This window comes from Chenopodium album, chromosome 18 (genome assembly GCF_948465745.1).
Source record: "Chenopodium album chromosome 18, dcCheAlbu1.1, whole genome shotgun sequence".
Taxonomy (NCBI): Eukaryota; Viridiplantae; Streptophyta; class Magnoliopsida; order Caryophyllales; family Amaranthaceae; genus Chenopodium; species Chenopodium album.
Window position 1 is genome coordinate 41,795,633 of NC_137851.1, and position 17,940 is coordinate 41,813,572.

Here is a 17,940-nt window from a genome sequence, read left to right on the forward strand (position 1 = left end):
GGGTTAGGATTGGGTTAAGGGGTGGGGTAGAGGGTTAACGGGAAGGGGTTGGTATGATGGGGAAGGATTTTTTTTTTTTTTTTTTAATAAAATCCCTATCTTTTAAAAAGTATGAGAGAGCTCTTATGAATTGTGTAAAATGTTTGTTTACATACATACATACCCCTATTTATAGTTTAAGAAGCTCTTTTGTTCTTACATAAAAATGTTTGTTTACACATTTGCACCTATTTATAAGTTTAATAAGCTTTTCTTATTTCCTTCTTAATACATTTCCCTAATAAGTACTCGTAGGTAGTAGTATATCAGCCTTAAAAAAAAGTATATCAAACATTTACATTTCCAAATCTAAATATTTACATTTTTAGAACTTGATAATTTTTGTCATTTCCTCACTAAATCTAAAGAAAATCTACTAAAGTTTCAAAGAATATTGCACGGTTACAACATCTAGCTCATTTATCGTCTATATTCAAATAATTATAATATAATACCATGCAAATTCATTAGGGCCAATTGTAAAAACTATATTTAAAGACTAACCATAGCGCGTATCGTGTGCGCTAGAATCCCTAGTAAATTTAAATGTTAAAAAACTTAACCAATCACAATGTGTTACGTGTTTAGTTTGACATGTGAAACAATTTTTTATTCTATTTTGAACATACGTCTATGAAGGTCAATCGTTTTATTTTGGAATTAGAATACCGTATTATTTCTAGAAAATTGGCCAAAGGTCGTATTATTTCTGACAATTTTTCCTAATGTAAATATTATGATTACATGATCCAAACTTCCTACCAATAACATTGCTTGTACACTCATTATTAACTATAACTCTTAAATTAGATGATTTACTTTTTTTTTTGAACTGAATTAGATGATTTACTTACTAGAGAGTGAGTTGTAAAATTCAGTTGAAGGTGTTTCACTTGATTTAGGCCCTGTTCTTATCATATTATTTTCAATTCAGTTCAGTTCAGCTCTAATAAGTTTAGTTTAGTTTAGTTTAATTCAATTCAGCTTCTAATTTCCTTCTCTCATAAAATATTCAGTTCAGTTCAGCTTTAATAAGTTCAGTTCAGTTCATTTCAGTTCAGTTCAGTCAATGAGAATAGGCCCTTAGTTCAGTTGTGGCAGAGAATAGGCCGGGTCAACCTCTATTATAATGTTGTTCCATAGAGTTTAGTAGGGTGAATGGTAGCATAACATATTAGTTAAATAATGGTCAGAAAGCTGCATGTAATGTTATTCACTTATTCCGTAGTAAAATGGTACTAGTAGACGGTAATCCGGTTATAGGATAATAAAATGTCTTAAGTTATAATGCATTCGAGATTCAAATGATGTAGTGTGTCAGTTTGGCCGTGTTTGGTGAAAAGCTGAAAGCTGAATCTTATTGTGTTAGCTGATTTTGACTAGCTTATTGTATTACCTTATTTGACTAACTTATTATTTAGCTGATTGTATAAAAGTGTTTGGTAAATAGGTGATTTCCTAAAGCTGATTGAGTATGCAAAATGACCAATAAGGACAATGACATATTTAATTTTGAAGGATTATAATTATTGCACAAAAGATAGATATATTGTTAGATATATTTACATGCTATGTATATATTATTGGGCATATGATTTATCTCACAAAAAAAAAATTATCTTAATTTTTTTTGTTTTAAAAAAAAAATAAATAATGAAAGAAAACTAAAAGACACAAAATCCGAACAAAGAATATTAAAGCAAAGATAATTGAGAAGACCAACCTTGAGATCCACTATGACATATGGAGTGTCAGTGGATTGGGAGTGAATACAAGAAAGTGAAATTAGATTGCGCTCGTTGTAAATTTGTGATAGAGTTAGGTAATAAATAAGGGCCAAATTTGTAATTTAACTCATTTTACCAAATTATCTCTTTGCAAAACGCTGTTTATACCAACTTTTTGTAAAAGAGCTTATTTAGGCAAACCATCTCTTCCAATAAGCTTACCACCAAATACTAGCATTAGTTTATTTGACTAGTCAATCAGCTAAAGTGGGTCAAATAAGCTAATTTACTCCCAATAAGCTGTTTGTCAAACACCCCTTTTATGTTTTGATCATTATCGAGTCAGGTGAAACCCATTGTCATTTATTATCTAGTTTGGTATAAATTCGTGTTTAGGTTTTAAATTATCACATCAACTTAATTGTCAATTAATATGAGATCGAGTTTAATATGATTATTAGACAATCTCCAATGGTGAGACTCAAATGAGTATTTTTAGGAGAGAGAAAGTATTTTTTGCAATATAAACCAATAAGTTGGTATCTAAACTTAGCAACTCCAAAAGAAAGTTGTTAAGTTTAGATACCCAACTTTGAGTCTCATTTGACAAAAAGTGTGGTGCCCTTATCAATGTTCTAATATATTTTGTAATTTATTTAAGTTATACCTTTTTTTTTTTATTATTATTATTTTTTAATCTTACAATATTTGATATTAAAAAATAAATAGATTTGGTGGACCATAAATTAAAAGTGACATGTGCATATTTTAGAGAGTTTCACTATTGAAAAATTAGAGTTCACATGAGTTGCTAAATTAATAAGTATGGTATCACCATTAGAGATAAAAAATAATTCAGTTTGTATTTCAATACTCAAATTTGAATCTCACCATTAAAGATGGTCTTAGTCACCAGTTTCATCCATTCTTCCAGTACTAATTATCCAGGGGTCCTAACCAACTGGGATTGATTTTTGGGTAATTTCCACTGTATTTTTTTAGATATTACAAAGCTGAAAATGGGTGTCAGAAAATTAAATAAATGTAAAACTTTTGAAAAAAAATTGCTAGGAAGAGTAGGAACCTTTTGTATCCGATCAATGTAAAAGTTCCTCGTAAACCACGTGCTAAAATACACTACTATGACATTCTATTCTCACTTACCCCTACTCCCTTAATTTATTTATTACTCCAAGAATATCTCTAATCTTAACAAATTAAATAACATTAAAAATAATTTGGGAAGAAAAAATAAAACCATCTTTGAATATTTAAAATTATTTAATCCCAGTAAGTAAGCTCAATTGATTTCGTGTGATCTTGGGTTTCCTCTGTTTTTCCTCTCTTTTTTCTCTTTCTTTTCATTGTTTAAGGCTGCAACCAAACCAAAATTCACCATTCCCACCAAAACCTTCCTTTCCTCCCAAAAATCTCAAGTATTTCTTGGTGGGTTTTTTTATTTAATTTTACATTACCTTCCTTTACTCAATACGGAGTAGCTTGTACGTGGTCAGACTCTTTTACAATTTGAGAGTAGTTTGTGAGCTTGTACGTGGTCAGACTCTTTTTCAATCCGGGTCGATCGTTCAAAAGGAATAAGGAGGAAATCAGAATGATTTTTGTTTGATCATTGAAAGGTCGATTTCTTTTGGGGTACTTAAAAAAGTAGCAACCTTTAAACTTATAAATTAACACCCAAAAATAAAATCAAAAAAACTGTGCTTGTTCACGCTTTGATAGGCGTGCTTAAGTCGATGAAAATTGGCAGGCCCCTCAAAAAAATCCCCCCTTTTTATAATTTTTAATTTTTTTTTTTTGTAATTTTTCCACTATTTTTTCAACCAAATGGATTACTTTCATAATCATGGCCCACTAAGATTACAGTAGTAATAGTTGTCCCTTTTTGCAGGTTTTGTTCCTTAGAATTTTTTCTTTGTTCTTCCTCTTTTTTTCTTGTATTTTTCCTTCATCCTTTTGTTTTTCTCTCAGATAATTTTACTACTAGATTCTCTAAAGAATTTTTTCTCTGAACTTTTGGAATATTATTTTAACCAACTTTAATTATCATTATTTCTGATCAAAAATTGAAAGATGAGGTTTTTTGGGGAAATGGGTACTTCATATTTTTGCTGGGTTTTTTTGGGTGCTCATTTTAATTTTCTGGGGTTGTAAAATGGTGCTGTTTTGAGGTTGAAGAGAGAGAAAGTAGAGAGAGAAAAAACACAAATAAGTTCAGATTTTAATGGCTTCTTCTACTACTGTCGAAGACAAAGTTAAAACAGTAGGAGGAGGAAGTTGTGGGCCACCATTGCCATCAAATTTACTTGAAGAAATGAAGTTATTCAAAGAAATGCAGGACAATTCTGGTAATTCATTATTATTATAGTTTAAGTTTTTCAAATTTTTTACTTAAAATTTGCTTGCATTTTTATTATTATGTAATTTAATTCACTCTTTATTTTCATTTTTTTTAACTAATTGTTCTTGTATGTGAATTATGAGGGATAAAGTTTTGATGTTTGTTACAATGGTGTGGTTAAGGACTTTTGTGTTTTTTTTAGAAAGGTCATGTAAATGTAAAAGAAGGTTTTGTATTGGTCCTTGTCATTTGCAACATCCAGATTTGACACGTAAATGTTGTACTCCTTGTGTCCGAAGTTAGTTTTCATATCGTGTAATTTGATCTAGTAACGTGATAACTTAATTCATAGGCAGCACATAGTTATAAATTTTACTATTAAACTCTATAATTATTCAGAAATATTAGAAGTATAAAAAGTTTTTTAAATATCAAATTATGGGTTTATAAAGTTTTTTATGAAATAAGGCATTTTGTTTTTTAAAAAAAAATTTGGAATGGTCATACAAGTGAAAGTGTTGTATACATGTATTAGTCCTTGTCATTAAGCCTATTTACATGTTGACCTCCCCAGAATTTGCAAGTATTGCTACATCCAGGTTTGACACGTAAATGTCGTAATCTCTCAGTCCGAATTAGTTTTCTTATCATGTAATTTTATCTAGTAACGTGATAACCTAATCTGAACGGTACTAAATTTTTCTTAGTAGTAAAAAGTAAACAATACTGTATTCACAAATTTTTCTTAGTAGTAAAAAGTAAACAATACTGTATTCACAAATACGAAGTATTAGATTTTAAAAAAAAAAAGTTTTTATATCATACAATGATATAGTTTTTTTTGCAAAATTTTTATTTTTATTTATTTATTTTTTAAAAAAGAATTGTACTAAGTGTCACAAGAATGTGTTTGGATTTTTGGTTACAGGGGCCAGGAAGCCTTTACACTCAGAGCTGTGGCATGCTTGTGCTGGTCCTCTTGTATCCTTGCCTCAAGTAGGAAGTCTTGTCTATTACTTCCCACAAGGCCATATTGAGCAGGTTTCACTCAGATAATTCTTAAATAAATTTTTGTTTTATTTTCTTTATTATACTTTGTTTTATTGTTATTAATATTTTTATTTTATGTTTAAATCTTAGGTATTGGCCAATTTGCTTTCTTTGTGTGATAACTCATAATTTCCTTATGAAGTAGATTCAAGAGTTATGGTTTAAATTGTACTAGTTTTATGTAGATAGGATATCATCATCATAAGATGGACTTTACCAATTTCTTTGTCAGTATGTACAGGGATTTATGTATCATACTTTTCTATAAGATTTTTTGTTTTATCTGTCTCGAAAAATTATGCTATACTCTTTGAGATTTTGTGCATCAGAGAATGACCTCCATGGACAGGGCTTAAAGGACATTATGATCATATTACATTGGACATCTGATAGGCGTGACAGGAGGAGAAGGATTCACGTCAGCGACTCATGGGGAGTTGGGGGTTGTAACTTGGTCCGTGTAATTGACCCCATCCTTTTGTCAGATCTAAGCTATGTAGATCTTAATTAGAAAATCTTACCTATTAGCATTACCAACTCACCCCATTTATAGTGATGTTTGATTTAATAATCCATTATGTACCTGAAATTAGGAATTTTGTGTGGGAATTGGGAAAATTCGATACATTTGTTACAACTTATAAGCATTTAGAAAAGACGATGATTACTAACTTTATGTAGCTTTGATCTAGATGATTGCTAATTATAGATAGCATTTATGAAGGGATGGTAACTTACAAATTATCATACTACCTAGGAGGGTTATGCGTAAACAAGTTTCTATCATCCCTTCCTTTACCTTTTTCTTTTATGGGTATTGTCTTTGTACCATTTAAGATCAGCTGAACGTGATCGTAAGTTAACTTTGCTTTTTATATTTTCACCATTTAAGATCAGCTGAACGTGATCGTAAGTTAACTTTGCTTTTTATATTTTCACCATATGCTTTTTATATTTCATGATTCAATATTGACTGGCTACTTTGATCAAAATGTAAACTCCAGTTAGTAAAGCTGCACAATGCTATTACATTACGGTCACTACGAAGTTGCATAATGCTTCTATTTTCTACTAGAAAATCACATTTCTCATCATCTTGTTTGAAAACACAAGCTGTGATCCAAGTGCTTATTTCTTCTTTGAGGCGCGTGATTCTTTAATTTTACATTTTTGCAAAGATGCATGCTGACTATTGGAATCTAATGGATTGTCCTACTCATAAAGGCATGCTATGGGCTTGTATTATTTAATTTACACTAGAGACATGGCTGTTATCATGCAGGTTCTGTGCCTCCTTTGAAATTTCCACTGATTTATTATTGCACATTTGGTTTGTAAATTATGCATCACAATCTTAACTACACAAATATGTAGATTTAGCACATATGTTTAGGGAATTACCCTATCTTTCCCAAAAGGGTGACTTGATATCTGTGCTGTGTTTTGTTTAGTACTTCAATTTTTATTTACTCAAAGAGCTTCAATGTTTTTCTTTGTTGCTGAAGGTAGCGATATCTACAAAACGCCCAGCAACTTCTCAGATCCCCAACTATCCAAATCTTCCGTCTCAATTGATGTGTCAAGTTCACAATGTTACACTTCATGTACGTGTTTTTTCTCGTTCTTGAATCTTTTTGTTCCATGAACAATTTTTTGATCATTCTATTTAGATTGTAGCCATTGTTTGCTCAGTGTTAATCTCTTATTTTTGTTAGGCGGACAAGGATACAGATGAGATATTTGCCCAAATGAGTCTTCAACCTATCAAAACTGTAAGAGTTCATTATCCTGAATATTTCCCTTTAGACATTTTCCTACATCACACTTAAAGAGTCCTATAGTGATCTCATACTTTATTCTTGATAATGCTAATGAAACATATCTCTACCACGTGCAGGAAAAGGATCTTTTCCCTATACCTGATTTTGGGCTGAAGGCCAGCAAGCATCCTACTGAATTCTTTTGCAAAACTTTGACTGCAAGTGATACGAGTACTCATGGAGGTTTCTCTGTGCCTCGCCGAGCAGCAGAAAAGTTGTTTCCTCCTTTGGTAAGGCATCTCCTTTGTCATTTAGGAAATTTCTTTGTTCTGACACAATTCCGTTGCATAATTATAAATGTTATATTTGGAATGCTAATTTTTAGGATTATACAATGCAACCTCCATTTCAAGAGCTTGTTGTGAAAGACTTGCATGATAATACATGGACATTCCGCCATATCTATCGTGGTTAGTGTACTTCGTTTTTTGATCTCTAGCTGGTGAAAATTTCATGTTAGAATTTTAAGTGCCACTTATTTCATGATACTATCTATTTTATATTTCCTCCTTGCAGGGCAGCCGAAAAGACATCTTCTAACAACTGGATGGAGTGTTTTTGTTGGCTCTAAGAGACTTCGTGCAGGGGATGCAGTTCTGTTTATCCGGTAAGAAACTCATATATTTAGGTTTTTGCTGCTATAGTGTTATATAATTTTGTGTCAATTCGTATCTTTGAGATACATGTGTCACTAACAGTGGAAAATGAATGTTCCTTTTTATTTAGAAAAATGTTGTTATCTTCTCTTTTTCTATCTTTTTAGACTATGGACTTCTGTTTTATTATGAAAGGTCCCTTGTGTGAAAAAAGTAGTCTATGTTCTTGATTTTAATCACAAGCATATATCTTTTTTCTAGCCTACTTTCTAATTTTTTTTGGCCAATACTAGAGATGAAAAGGGTCAATTGATGATTGGTGTGAGGCGTGCAAATCGTCAGACAACAACTCTGCCGTCATCTGTTCTATCTGCTGACAGCATGCATATCGGAGTTCTTGCTGCAGCCGCACATGCTGCTGCTAACAGAACCCCATTCACAGTTTTCTACAATCCTAGGTATCTGTGATGTTTTACTTCTCTTGAGCTTGTCCATCCAGTTTTTTCTCACGACAGAAATTGTAATTAAGACCACCTTTTTGTGCATCTATTCCTGTATGTAGGGCATGTCCTACTGAATTTGTAATTCCTGCGGGCAAATATCGGAAGGCAATATATGGAACACAAGTATCTGCTGGGATGAGGTTCGGTATGATGTTTGAGACAGAGGAATCGGGTAAAAGAAGGTAGTTGATGCTACTTGCTAATCATGCAACAATGTAAATTGGGGAAAGCAAATTAAAGGAAAAAACTTGAATATTTCATGAAGTAAGCATATTGATAATTGTCTTATGAAGCCTAATAATGTTTTCATTTATGTTTAATAATTTTCCAGATATATGGGAACAATAGTTGGTTTAAGTGACTTGGATCCGTTGAGATGGCCTGGTTCAAAATGGCGCAATCTGCAGGTATATGGAACTTCTTTATCTGTAAAACTTTGTTGTATCTCTAATGGAAGTGACTACTAGTTAATTGAGCTGCTTCAACCTATCTCATGCCTGATTCTTAATTCATTATTTCCTGCAAATGACAGGTTGAATGGGATGAACCAGGATGTGGTGATAAGCAGAGTAGAGTGAGTTCATGGGAAATTGAGACTCCTGAAAGTCTTTTCCTATTTCCTTCTCTGACTTCAGGCTTTAAGCGGCCCTTCCATCCCGGATTTTTCGGTGAGTTGGTTACATATTTGCTCAATCCTCATTGCCACAAAAGCCTATAACCTATGGCTAACATAATAGCTTTTTGACACTGTCTTAGGAGGAGAACTTGAGTGGGGAAATTCGATAAAGAGGCCTTTCATTCAGCTTCCAGACATGGGTGCTGCAAATCTTTCATATGCATCACTTCCAAATGTTTGGTCAGAGCAATTGGTTAAGGCACTAATGCGGCCAGAGAACATGGGCTATCCTCCCATATTAGCTTCATGTCCACCGCCACCTATACTACAAGAAACAAAGGCAAACATTGAGGCTGCAACGCTGCATAAACCACAGATAGTTTCTTCACAGAATGTTTCTGTTCAAAATTATCCTTCGCAGCAGCTCAACCAACGTGAAGTGGGAAATGTTTCAGGGGTGGAACAGGCTAGCAAGACAAACCAGCCTTCGATTGATGCTGAAAAAACTAAGCCAGAACCTTTGTGTGAACCTAGTCAGCTAAGCCAACTTGCTTCTGCTGGGCACTGCAATGAGGAGAGAGAGACAAGCAATCCTTCTAACCCTCCATCCCAACAAAGCATAGATTCAAAAGACAACAATCAGAAACTAATGCAACCACCAGCTATGTCATCTGTATTTCAGTCCCCGTTGACTGATGTCCCTCCATCTGATCTTTCTAGTCTAAACAGTTTATTTCCATACACGGATGCTTCTGATTGGTTACCTTATTCTTCATCAACAATCTCAGAAGTAATTGATCCTTCATTGCCTTCAATTGGTCAAGATATATGGGAGCAAAGTCAGAACCTGAGGTATCCAGCTCAGTCAGATCACTTTGGTTCATATTTGCAGTTGTCAGATGAAACCAATAATCAGAGTGGGATATATAGCTGCATTGACTTGGACATGGGTAATGGTGGAAATACAATGGTTGATGCATCCATCTCAAATGCTGTTTTGAATAAAATGTGTCCTAAGGAGGCAAGTTTACAGTATTCTTCAGACTGTTTAGTGGGCAACTTCAGTTCGAGCCAGGATCTTCAGTCTCAGATTACGTCAGCAAGCCTAGCTGAGTCTCAGGCGTTCTTACAAGACTTTCCTGATAATAATTCAGGTGGTACGTCTTCAAGCAATGTGGATTTTGACGAGAGCAGTCTTTTGCAAAACAATTCATGGCAGCAAGTGGTGCCTCCCATGCGTACATATACAAAGGTTTGTACTACATTGGATTTTGAGCCTAAAAAATACTTCCTCTTTACTGCCTATTTATTTAGTGTTAAGAGATGGGGTTAGAAATAGACCTACAGCAAAATGGGAAAAGGCCCCCAAATATTGTTTAGCAGCTTTCTTTCTTTAAAGATTGCGTTTCTTTATCCTCTTGCTTCAGTATAGTAGTCTGACATTGTTTTTTCTTCATAGGTTCAAAAGGCAGGATCAGTTGGGCGGTCAATTGATGTGACAAGCTATAAGGATTATGAAGAACTGCGGTTTGCTATTGAACGCATGTTTGGACTAGAGGGTCTGCTCAATGATCCAAGAGGATCCGGATGGAAATTAGTTTATGTTGACTTTGAGAGTGATGTTCTGCTGGTTGGAGATGATCCGTGGGAGTAAGTCTTTATCTCCTCGTAACTGTCTTTATAATACATGTAGTTCCTATTCCCTATAATCATGTAACTATACTTTATGAAATTGCTTTAAAAGTCTCAATCTCTAGCTAAAAATAGGGAAAATAATCAACCCTAACTTCCCATTTACTCATCTGTTTTCCCTTTTGAGATCAATCTAACACAGTAATCCTCCATTAACTTCGTCTTTAATAAAGTGTTGCTAGTATGTCTTAAAAAAAATGATAGTGATTGCATGCTTAAAGAAGATAACGCACTACTTCTGTTTTGCATTTCACTCGTCGCGTTAGCTAAATTTGTTTTATAATACTTGTAACTTTCACAATTACCATTTATATTGATCGTCACCTGTAGGATATCAGTATCATGTTATTGGAGATTTGGAGTCACTCTAGAATACCAGTGCAATATCTATACGTGCTTCTTTACGTTTGTGCTTGGTTGCTAAAGGACCGCTTTTAGGATTTTTTCTACTACGTAGTATTTCAGTGCATAACACTTGTATTTGATATTGGTGTTAATTTCCTTACAACCCATGCAGGGAGTTTGTCAGTTGTGTTAGATGCATCCGTATTTTATCGCCTGCAGAAGTTCAGCAGATGAGCGAAGAAGGAATGCAGCTTCTCAACAATAATGCAATTCCAGGAATCAGCGGTGCTGCTTAGACATGTTATTTGCTTCAGATGGCCAATGCTACACCCACGGGGCTGCTAACACGAAGGACCTAAAGCTTGTCATCTACAGAATCTACAGAAGGGAGAGCTGTGTTGATTCAGCCCAAACTAAAGGATTCTTGCTGATTAGCTTGTTGGCTATGACAGTGTACATTGTGGGAATGTGTTAAGAGTTTAGGTAGATCAATGCTAGACTTTAGAGCTCGTTTTGTTAACCCCTGTCATGACATTTAGGTTTTGGAGAGTTATGTAATGTAGTGTACCTTGAAATTTTAATGTATGGATCATGAAACATTGAATGTCTAAAACAAAGGGCAATTAGAAAGTTGTTCCGATCCAACTTCAAGTAGCATAAGTTTATTAGGTCACAAGGCCTGGAACAATTGTTTGTACCATATGCTTGTAATTTTGCGTTCCTGTACGAGTCTGCATCCACTATGTTTCTCCAGAAATGTATCACTACATTTAGAAAAATCTATTTTTCCTTTGATATTTATCAAGTTAAATTATAGTCATGTTAAATTATTTTTTTTTTCTCTGTAGTCAGGATTTATATCATAATTTTTTTTGGGGGGTTGGTAAGGAGAAGGGCTCTACCAGGCCGGAACCTCTCACAAGTCTTCCTGGCCCGGGTTAGCGGGCTAGACAATTTGGAAGAGTAGGAGAAAGATGAGGGAAACCCACTCTCCCAAATTGTCACTAGTGGGGATTGAACCCCCAACCTCATGGTTAAGAGGTGCTCTCCTCTCGACTAGAACAAGTTTGGCTTGGTAAGAATTTATATCATAATACTTTATGTAAGAATTCACAGAATATCGCCTTTCTGACTTTCAATGAATATTGAGCTCTATGGGCATCAACTATGCCGAAAGGGCCCGTAACTCATCAAGTGTGGTCCGCATTTTTTGCTTCTGTTTCGCACCTATTCTTGCACTTCTGAATTCAGACTATGCCATTATAATGGTGCTCTGAGTCGTCCCACAGCCCACAAGGGAAGTTTAAGAAGGCCGAGCTGGTTTAGGAGACAGCCTGTGGTGGGCAAGGCAGGGTGTAGAGAGGAAACAGGTTCGTCTGATCCATTGACTAGTCCGCATGAGTCAATTTTCAATTTGGATACAAGCATACAACCCACAGCACCACAAACAATCCAACGACTAGCCGATTTGGTTTCTTGTTGGTTTCCAACTATAGTCTTAATCTCTGGTTTGTAGGATGTACTCCATAAGTCATACAGGGTGATTCTCATACAAATCACACAGACTACACAATATCGACTACACTACCAAGCAAGATCAATCTGCTTTTGCAACAAATTTTACTCGGTGCACTGCCGTCTTTCAACATTTCCAAATGAAACATTCAACCAGACTGTGATCAGATTACTCTATTATCCCATTGACAGAAGATATCAGTAGTTGCAAGACTGATTACTGTAGATCTCTATAATTCTTTCAATTTAACAGGTTACCAATTTCACTTTAAAAAGAGCTTAGAAAGAAGAAAAACTTTTCTTGAATGTGATAAAGAGATGCAAAAGTAACTGGAAAATAAAGCTTCCAAAGGCTAAAGCGCTCAGACGCCTCAGAAAGTATGAGCTGTAGTAGAAGCATCTCAACTTTCTCAAAGCAAAAATCTAAAATAAAAATCGACTTGATGTCGTTCAGACTTCAGAAAGACCAAAGTTTCACTGTAAAGAATTTTTTAATATAGCAACGTGCAGTTAATTCTGGTTTTACAGCAATCCACTTAACAGGTTAGGACATTTCAGTAAATCTGCCAGAAAAAATTATACGAAGTATACAACATATAGTGATTAGTGAGCCCTATTTTTCAGCTCCCATTGTTATGGGTAGTTCACTTTGTTTTGCTTAGTACAGCAATAAACTGTACTCACTTCATGTCTTCAACAAGCAAAGAATGACAGGATGGTGTCGCCACATTAAAATCGCTAAGCTATTTCATTAATGTAGTCCACGTTGTTTAAAAGACAGGCAAATCTTCTGTATAGAGAAGGAATAGCGGGCAAATTATAATTTTCAGCAATATCCCATTCTATGTCATAACTTCTGTCCCATTATATTTGGTTGTACCATATAACATTAGTGATTGATTTTAAGCTGGTGACATGTCAAATTGGAGGGGAATTCGGACACAAGGCGGGATATAGAAGAAGACATGTGACCATTCTGAACTCCTTTTTAACGAGGGCTTAGTTAAATGCAGGTCAATAAAAGTTAACAAAAGGAACGCTTTAATGGATTTAAACTTCATTAACTTCTAATCGAGTATGTATCCATTACAAAATAGAAATAACTTAGAAACTATATATCCTAGTTGCATTGTAATTTGTAAATAACTTCTATCTTCTTCTATGACATTTGCTAGAAATGAGAAACACTAACTCGTTGTCTTCCTTCTCAGTTTATTAGACAATTAAATTAAATATATCTTGCGAAATCTATAGCACAGGTTCACATGAATTTGATATGAACTATGCCGAAAAACTGATATTGTTCTTACCTATCAATGATTTGGAACGAACCTCTTCGCAAATTATGCTCTTACAGGCTTCTCTAAAACAGCTGACAAATACAACTCAGATTTCCCTGATCCTGTTTTCTCTCCTACAACCCATTTCAGCTTCTTATACCCAAATTTCTCAATCAATCTTGTTATATCCCTCTTCTTCTCGTCAGTAGCACAAAAGAAGTTATCCAACCAGAACAAACCCCCTGCCCTCAAAACTCGATCAATATCGAACATTAAGAACTCGAGTTTCTCGGCCTTCCCTCCAACATCCAATGCACTTCCAGCATGAACCAAATCAAACACATTATCATAAAATGGAAACCTATGATCCAAGCTCATAAACAAAGGGAATAACCCCCTAGCAGCAATGAAATCATTGGCGGGCGCCTCGACATTCAATGCCTGAGTAATCACAGTGACATCCCTCTCAGCCATTCTAGCAGCAAAAGTTCCAGAACCACCAGCAATATCAAGTCCAATCCTAACCCCTTCACCACCCATACTCAAAACATCATCAATTGTAAAATCATTCTTTCCTTTACCCTTAACAAACCTCTGATTCTCATTCACATTACTCAAATCAAAGCAATTAACACAATCTTTCCCTATATTTTTACCACTCAAACAGGCAAAATTCTTGCAATTCAAACCACTCCAACTAACAATCTTATCACTAACAGTTTTCCAAAGAGATGCAGGAAATGGATACAGAAACCCTACCTTATTCAATGTCTTAGCAAAACACCTTCTTCTTGGCAAAGGCTCACAACCCTTTGAAATCAGCTTCTGGGCCAACCCCAAATCATCAGGGCAAGGCCCATTAACCTTGTAATTCATATATTGAGACAATAAATCCATTGATTTGCTGCAAGTATGACCAACTGAAGCTACCATTTCAGTGATCCCAGTTCTTGAATCTTTTCCCAGTGGCAATGAATGCCTCTGCAAGAAGATCTTAAGCTCATTGGATACACCGGGTTTTGTAATATCGATCGATTCATAACCCAGAAGCTCCTTTTCGATCTGGGTTAGCTTTTTCTGGGAAGATTGGATCTCATCCATGATTAAGGAGACTTGTTCTGTGATTAAAGAGATGTTTTTGTGAGCTTGGTGAAGTGGGGTTTGATGATTTTGTGAGGAATTGTTGCTGGGATTGTAAGTGAATGCATAAAGTGCAAAGAGATTTGTGGTAAGAACTGAAAATAGCATTAATCCATTTACTGCTGATGTACAGATTGTTGCTCTTTTGAATCTTGCTGTTCCATCCCCAATTTTTAGGGATACTGACCCCATTTTTCTGGGATTTTGATCTTGTTCTTGTTGTTGATGAATATGTAGCAGAGAAGATAGAATTTGGAAGTGGGATTTTCTGGGGGAATAAGTGAGTGAGTGAGAGTGAGTGTGTGAGGAAGAAGAGATCTAGTGTGGAAAGGATAGTGACTTAAAAGTGAGAGTTGACAAACTAGTCAATTACTTGAAATAATGTAATAAATGTTGATTTCTTAACGAAAAATTAGAGTAATATTTTATCTGTTCTGGAATAATTGATATGGAACTTTTTTTTTCACTATTTTTTTTAAATATTTGTTCGATCATAGTTTTTTACTCCGTACTTCATATTAACTCGGGTAGCCAAAGCGCGCGTTGTGCGCGGGATGGCCAGCCCTTTCGGCTTAATTTTTCTTGGCTTGTGTTTGCACTTATTACGGAGTTAATGGACTGATAAAGGAATATCCTTCTATTGCTTAGCCTTATTTTTTCTTGGCTTGTGTTTGCACTTCACATAAAGTTAATTGTTCGCTGCTGAGGGCTCTTGTCTTTGATATTGTAGGATATTCTGGGAAATCTAATACACTATACACCCTTATTTTAAGTAGTGAAAAAAACAACGTGCTAACACTTTATATATCTTGTGCGCTCATTGACTTAGGCCCTGTTCTTTTGAGCTTCTAGGCAGAGCAGAGCAGGGGTCAGCAGAGCAGAGCAGATTAAATTTCAGATTTCAGGATAGCAGAGCAGAGCCAAGCCGAGCAGAGCAGATTTCAACATTATTATTAATACTATTATTAATGTTATTATTATTAATATTGTTGTTGTTATTATTATTATTATTATATTATTATTATTATTATTATTATTATTATTATTATATCAAAATACCTACAAAGTCAAACAATTTACAAGAAATTGGTGGGGAGTCGAGATACAATCTGGGCCCCCACCCCTCTAGCTATAGCAAACCCGATCCTGCTGAAGATGTGACTAGCTGCACGAGTACCAATATCCTGAGACTTAGCGAACGTCTGGACCCGCTTCAGCAATGCAATAGCATCCTTCTCTAATTCCCCTAATGAAGAAAAGGAGAAAGGAAGAAAACCATAGCCAATGGCCCTGCAACGTGCCCCATACTTGTCCCGCTTCCGCTGAGCCGCCGCCGACACAACACGACCAGGAACGAAGTCAGACAACCCCGATTGAGTCAAAGGTGAAGACCCCGTCAAGTCAACACATACATCAAGGCCTCTATCCCACGAATAAAGTAACACATCTGCTGGTCGAAGAGCCCCGTCATTCCCTCCAGTCAACCCAACATTAACCTCCTTCCGAGCAGAAATTCCAGATCAAAAACAAATATCAACAAGAGTGTCACGAACAACGTTGTGTCGATGCTTAATACCCACCATCCCAGCACAAGAGACTTCATGATCCCCATAAATATCCCCATCAAAAACCCTTGAGCAAGCAGAACACGGTGTTGAAACGGAGACAAAGGAACACCCAACCGGTAGCACATAACACAACGGTAAGTCTTACCACTCATAGACTGACCCAAACCTGATATCGGGACCGTCCGCAACCAGGCCGAAGAGTGATCCCCTTGTTGGGACTTCCATAATGCAACCTGACGCGGAGATAATGAGAAAGTGGAATCCGCAGATGCAGTGACCTTCGTGAAATATATATCTGAAGGATTTATGTCTTCGTCGTTTGCAATTACTAGATATATCAATGGATCAAATTATGGAGATAATTAAGTTCGGACATTTGGGTCGTCGTTTTATCATAGCTAGAGGTACTAACGATATTTGGGCTAGTAAAATAGCCTAAAGCCCAATTGGACGGATCCTATAAGGTCACACAAAGGGTCTAGATCGGACACGAGAGGACAAGGCCCATGATGGGCCTCATCCTCTAGTATGGCCGGCCATATGGAGTGGATTGAAGGGTTTTGGGCTTCTAACCCTAGACTAGTTATAATATGATTATAAATAGGCTAGGTGCCTAGGGTTTGCAGCAAGTAAGTAATTCATTGATCAGTAAGATCAAAACCCGAATTAGCAAACACGAGACCAAGCCCTCTCAAACTCTCCTCTCTCTCACGGCTCTCTCTCCCCTTCGGCGCCGGTGTGGTGGTTCATGGTGGAGGTGGATCGTGATGGTCGGCGTAGTCCATTAAAGGCGGTGATCGCGGTTTTCCTCAATCACTCGACCAATCTAGTATTGGTGGACGGCTCGTTCGAAGCTCGTGGACTAAGTAGAGGAGCAACGCTTCAAAGGTACTTTCCTCAATCCCTGATTTGCCTATTAAATTGCTACGTGGAATTCACGCTTCAAAGGTATGATTATGTGTCTTGTGTGTTATGCATGTGTTCTTGGGATTAGGTACTTTTATGAATATGATTCATGTTTTTTCCGCTGCGTAGTACCTATAAACTCCTACAGTGGTATCAGTTAGCCTCTTGCATGAACACGCTTGATCATATTAATACGATTAATTTGAAGTCCATGTTAATTTTATAATCAATTAAGAGGGAGAAATAATTTAATTATGGTTCAATTGTTATATTTAATGTGATTAAACTTTTGGAATTGATTAAATGCGATTTAATTATGCTCAAAATAGCCATGAAGAGGACCAATTAAGCCCTAAATAATTCGAAATTTTCGAACCCCCTAACCCTATTTCGAATTTTTCGAAAATCCTAGCCCTAAAATATGATTTTTGTGCTTGATTTTGATTTAATTCGATTTGTTTTATGATTCATAATTTTAATCGGATTGATTTATGCATAAAAATGTTTTATGTATGATCAACGATTTAATTTTAAAAGTTAGAATTAAATTGGGATTAATTTTATGATGAACCCAAATTTTAAAGTTGAATATGACTTAATTTTAATTTTATGGATTGATTTAATTTAATTTCGATAAGTGTTATTTTAATTAAATTAAAACACAAAAAAAAAAATAATTTGTTTTAAGGCCGGCAGCCGCGGCTGGGTGGCGCAACCACGGCGGCGGCCAACCAAGGTGATCAGTCCAGAGGGAGGGTGGATGGGCAGGTGGTCGAAGGTGGCT

At 35.6% G+C, this 17,940-nt stretch overlaps 2 protein-coding genes across 2 annotated transcripts; one reads left to right on the forward strand and one right to left on the reverse strand.

Annotated features, from left to right (window-relative positions):
- The first annotated feature begins 3,528 nt into the window (after nucleotides 1-3,528).
- On the forward strand, nucleotides 3,529-11,493 carry LOC145590888 (auxin response factor 5-like). Its single transcript, XM_081647281.1, has 14 exons — nucleotides 3,529-4,132; nucleotides 5,054-5,166; nucleotides 6,681-6,779; nucleotides 6,891-6,947; nucleotides 7,073-7,225; nucleotides 7,321-7,405; nucleotides 7,512-7,602; nucleotides 7,885-8,049; nucleotides 8,154-8,276; nucleotides 8,426-8,501; nucleotides 8,627-8,762; nucleotides 8,851-9,962; nucleotides 10,170-10,360; nucleotides 10,920-11,493. The coding sequence occupies exons 1-14, from the start codon at nucleotides 4,009-4,011 to the stop codon at nucleotides 11,041-11,043; spliced, it is 2,649 nt and encodes an 882-aa protein (XP_081503407.1). The 5' UTR covers nucleotides 3,529-4,008; the 3' UTR covers nucleotides 11,044-11,493.
- Nucleotides 11,494-13,302: 1,809 nt separating this feature from the next.
- LOC145590890 (putative methyltransferase At1g29790) lies at nucleotides 13,303-14,997 on the reverse strand. Its single transcript, XM_081647282.1, has one exon. The coding sequence runs from the start codon at nucleotides 14,872-14,874 to the stop codon at nucleotides 13,606-13,608; it is 1,269 nt and encodes a 422-aa protein (XP_081503408.1). The 5' UTR covers nucleotides 14,875-14,997; the 3' UTR covers nucleotides 13,303-13,605.
- Between the last annotated feature and the right edge of the window lie 2,943 nt (nucleotides 14,998-17,940).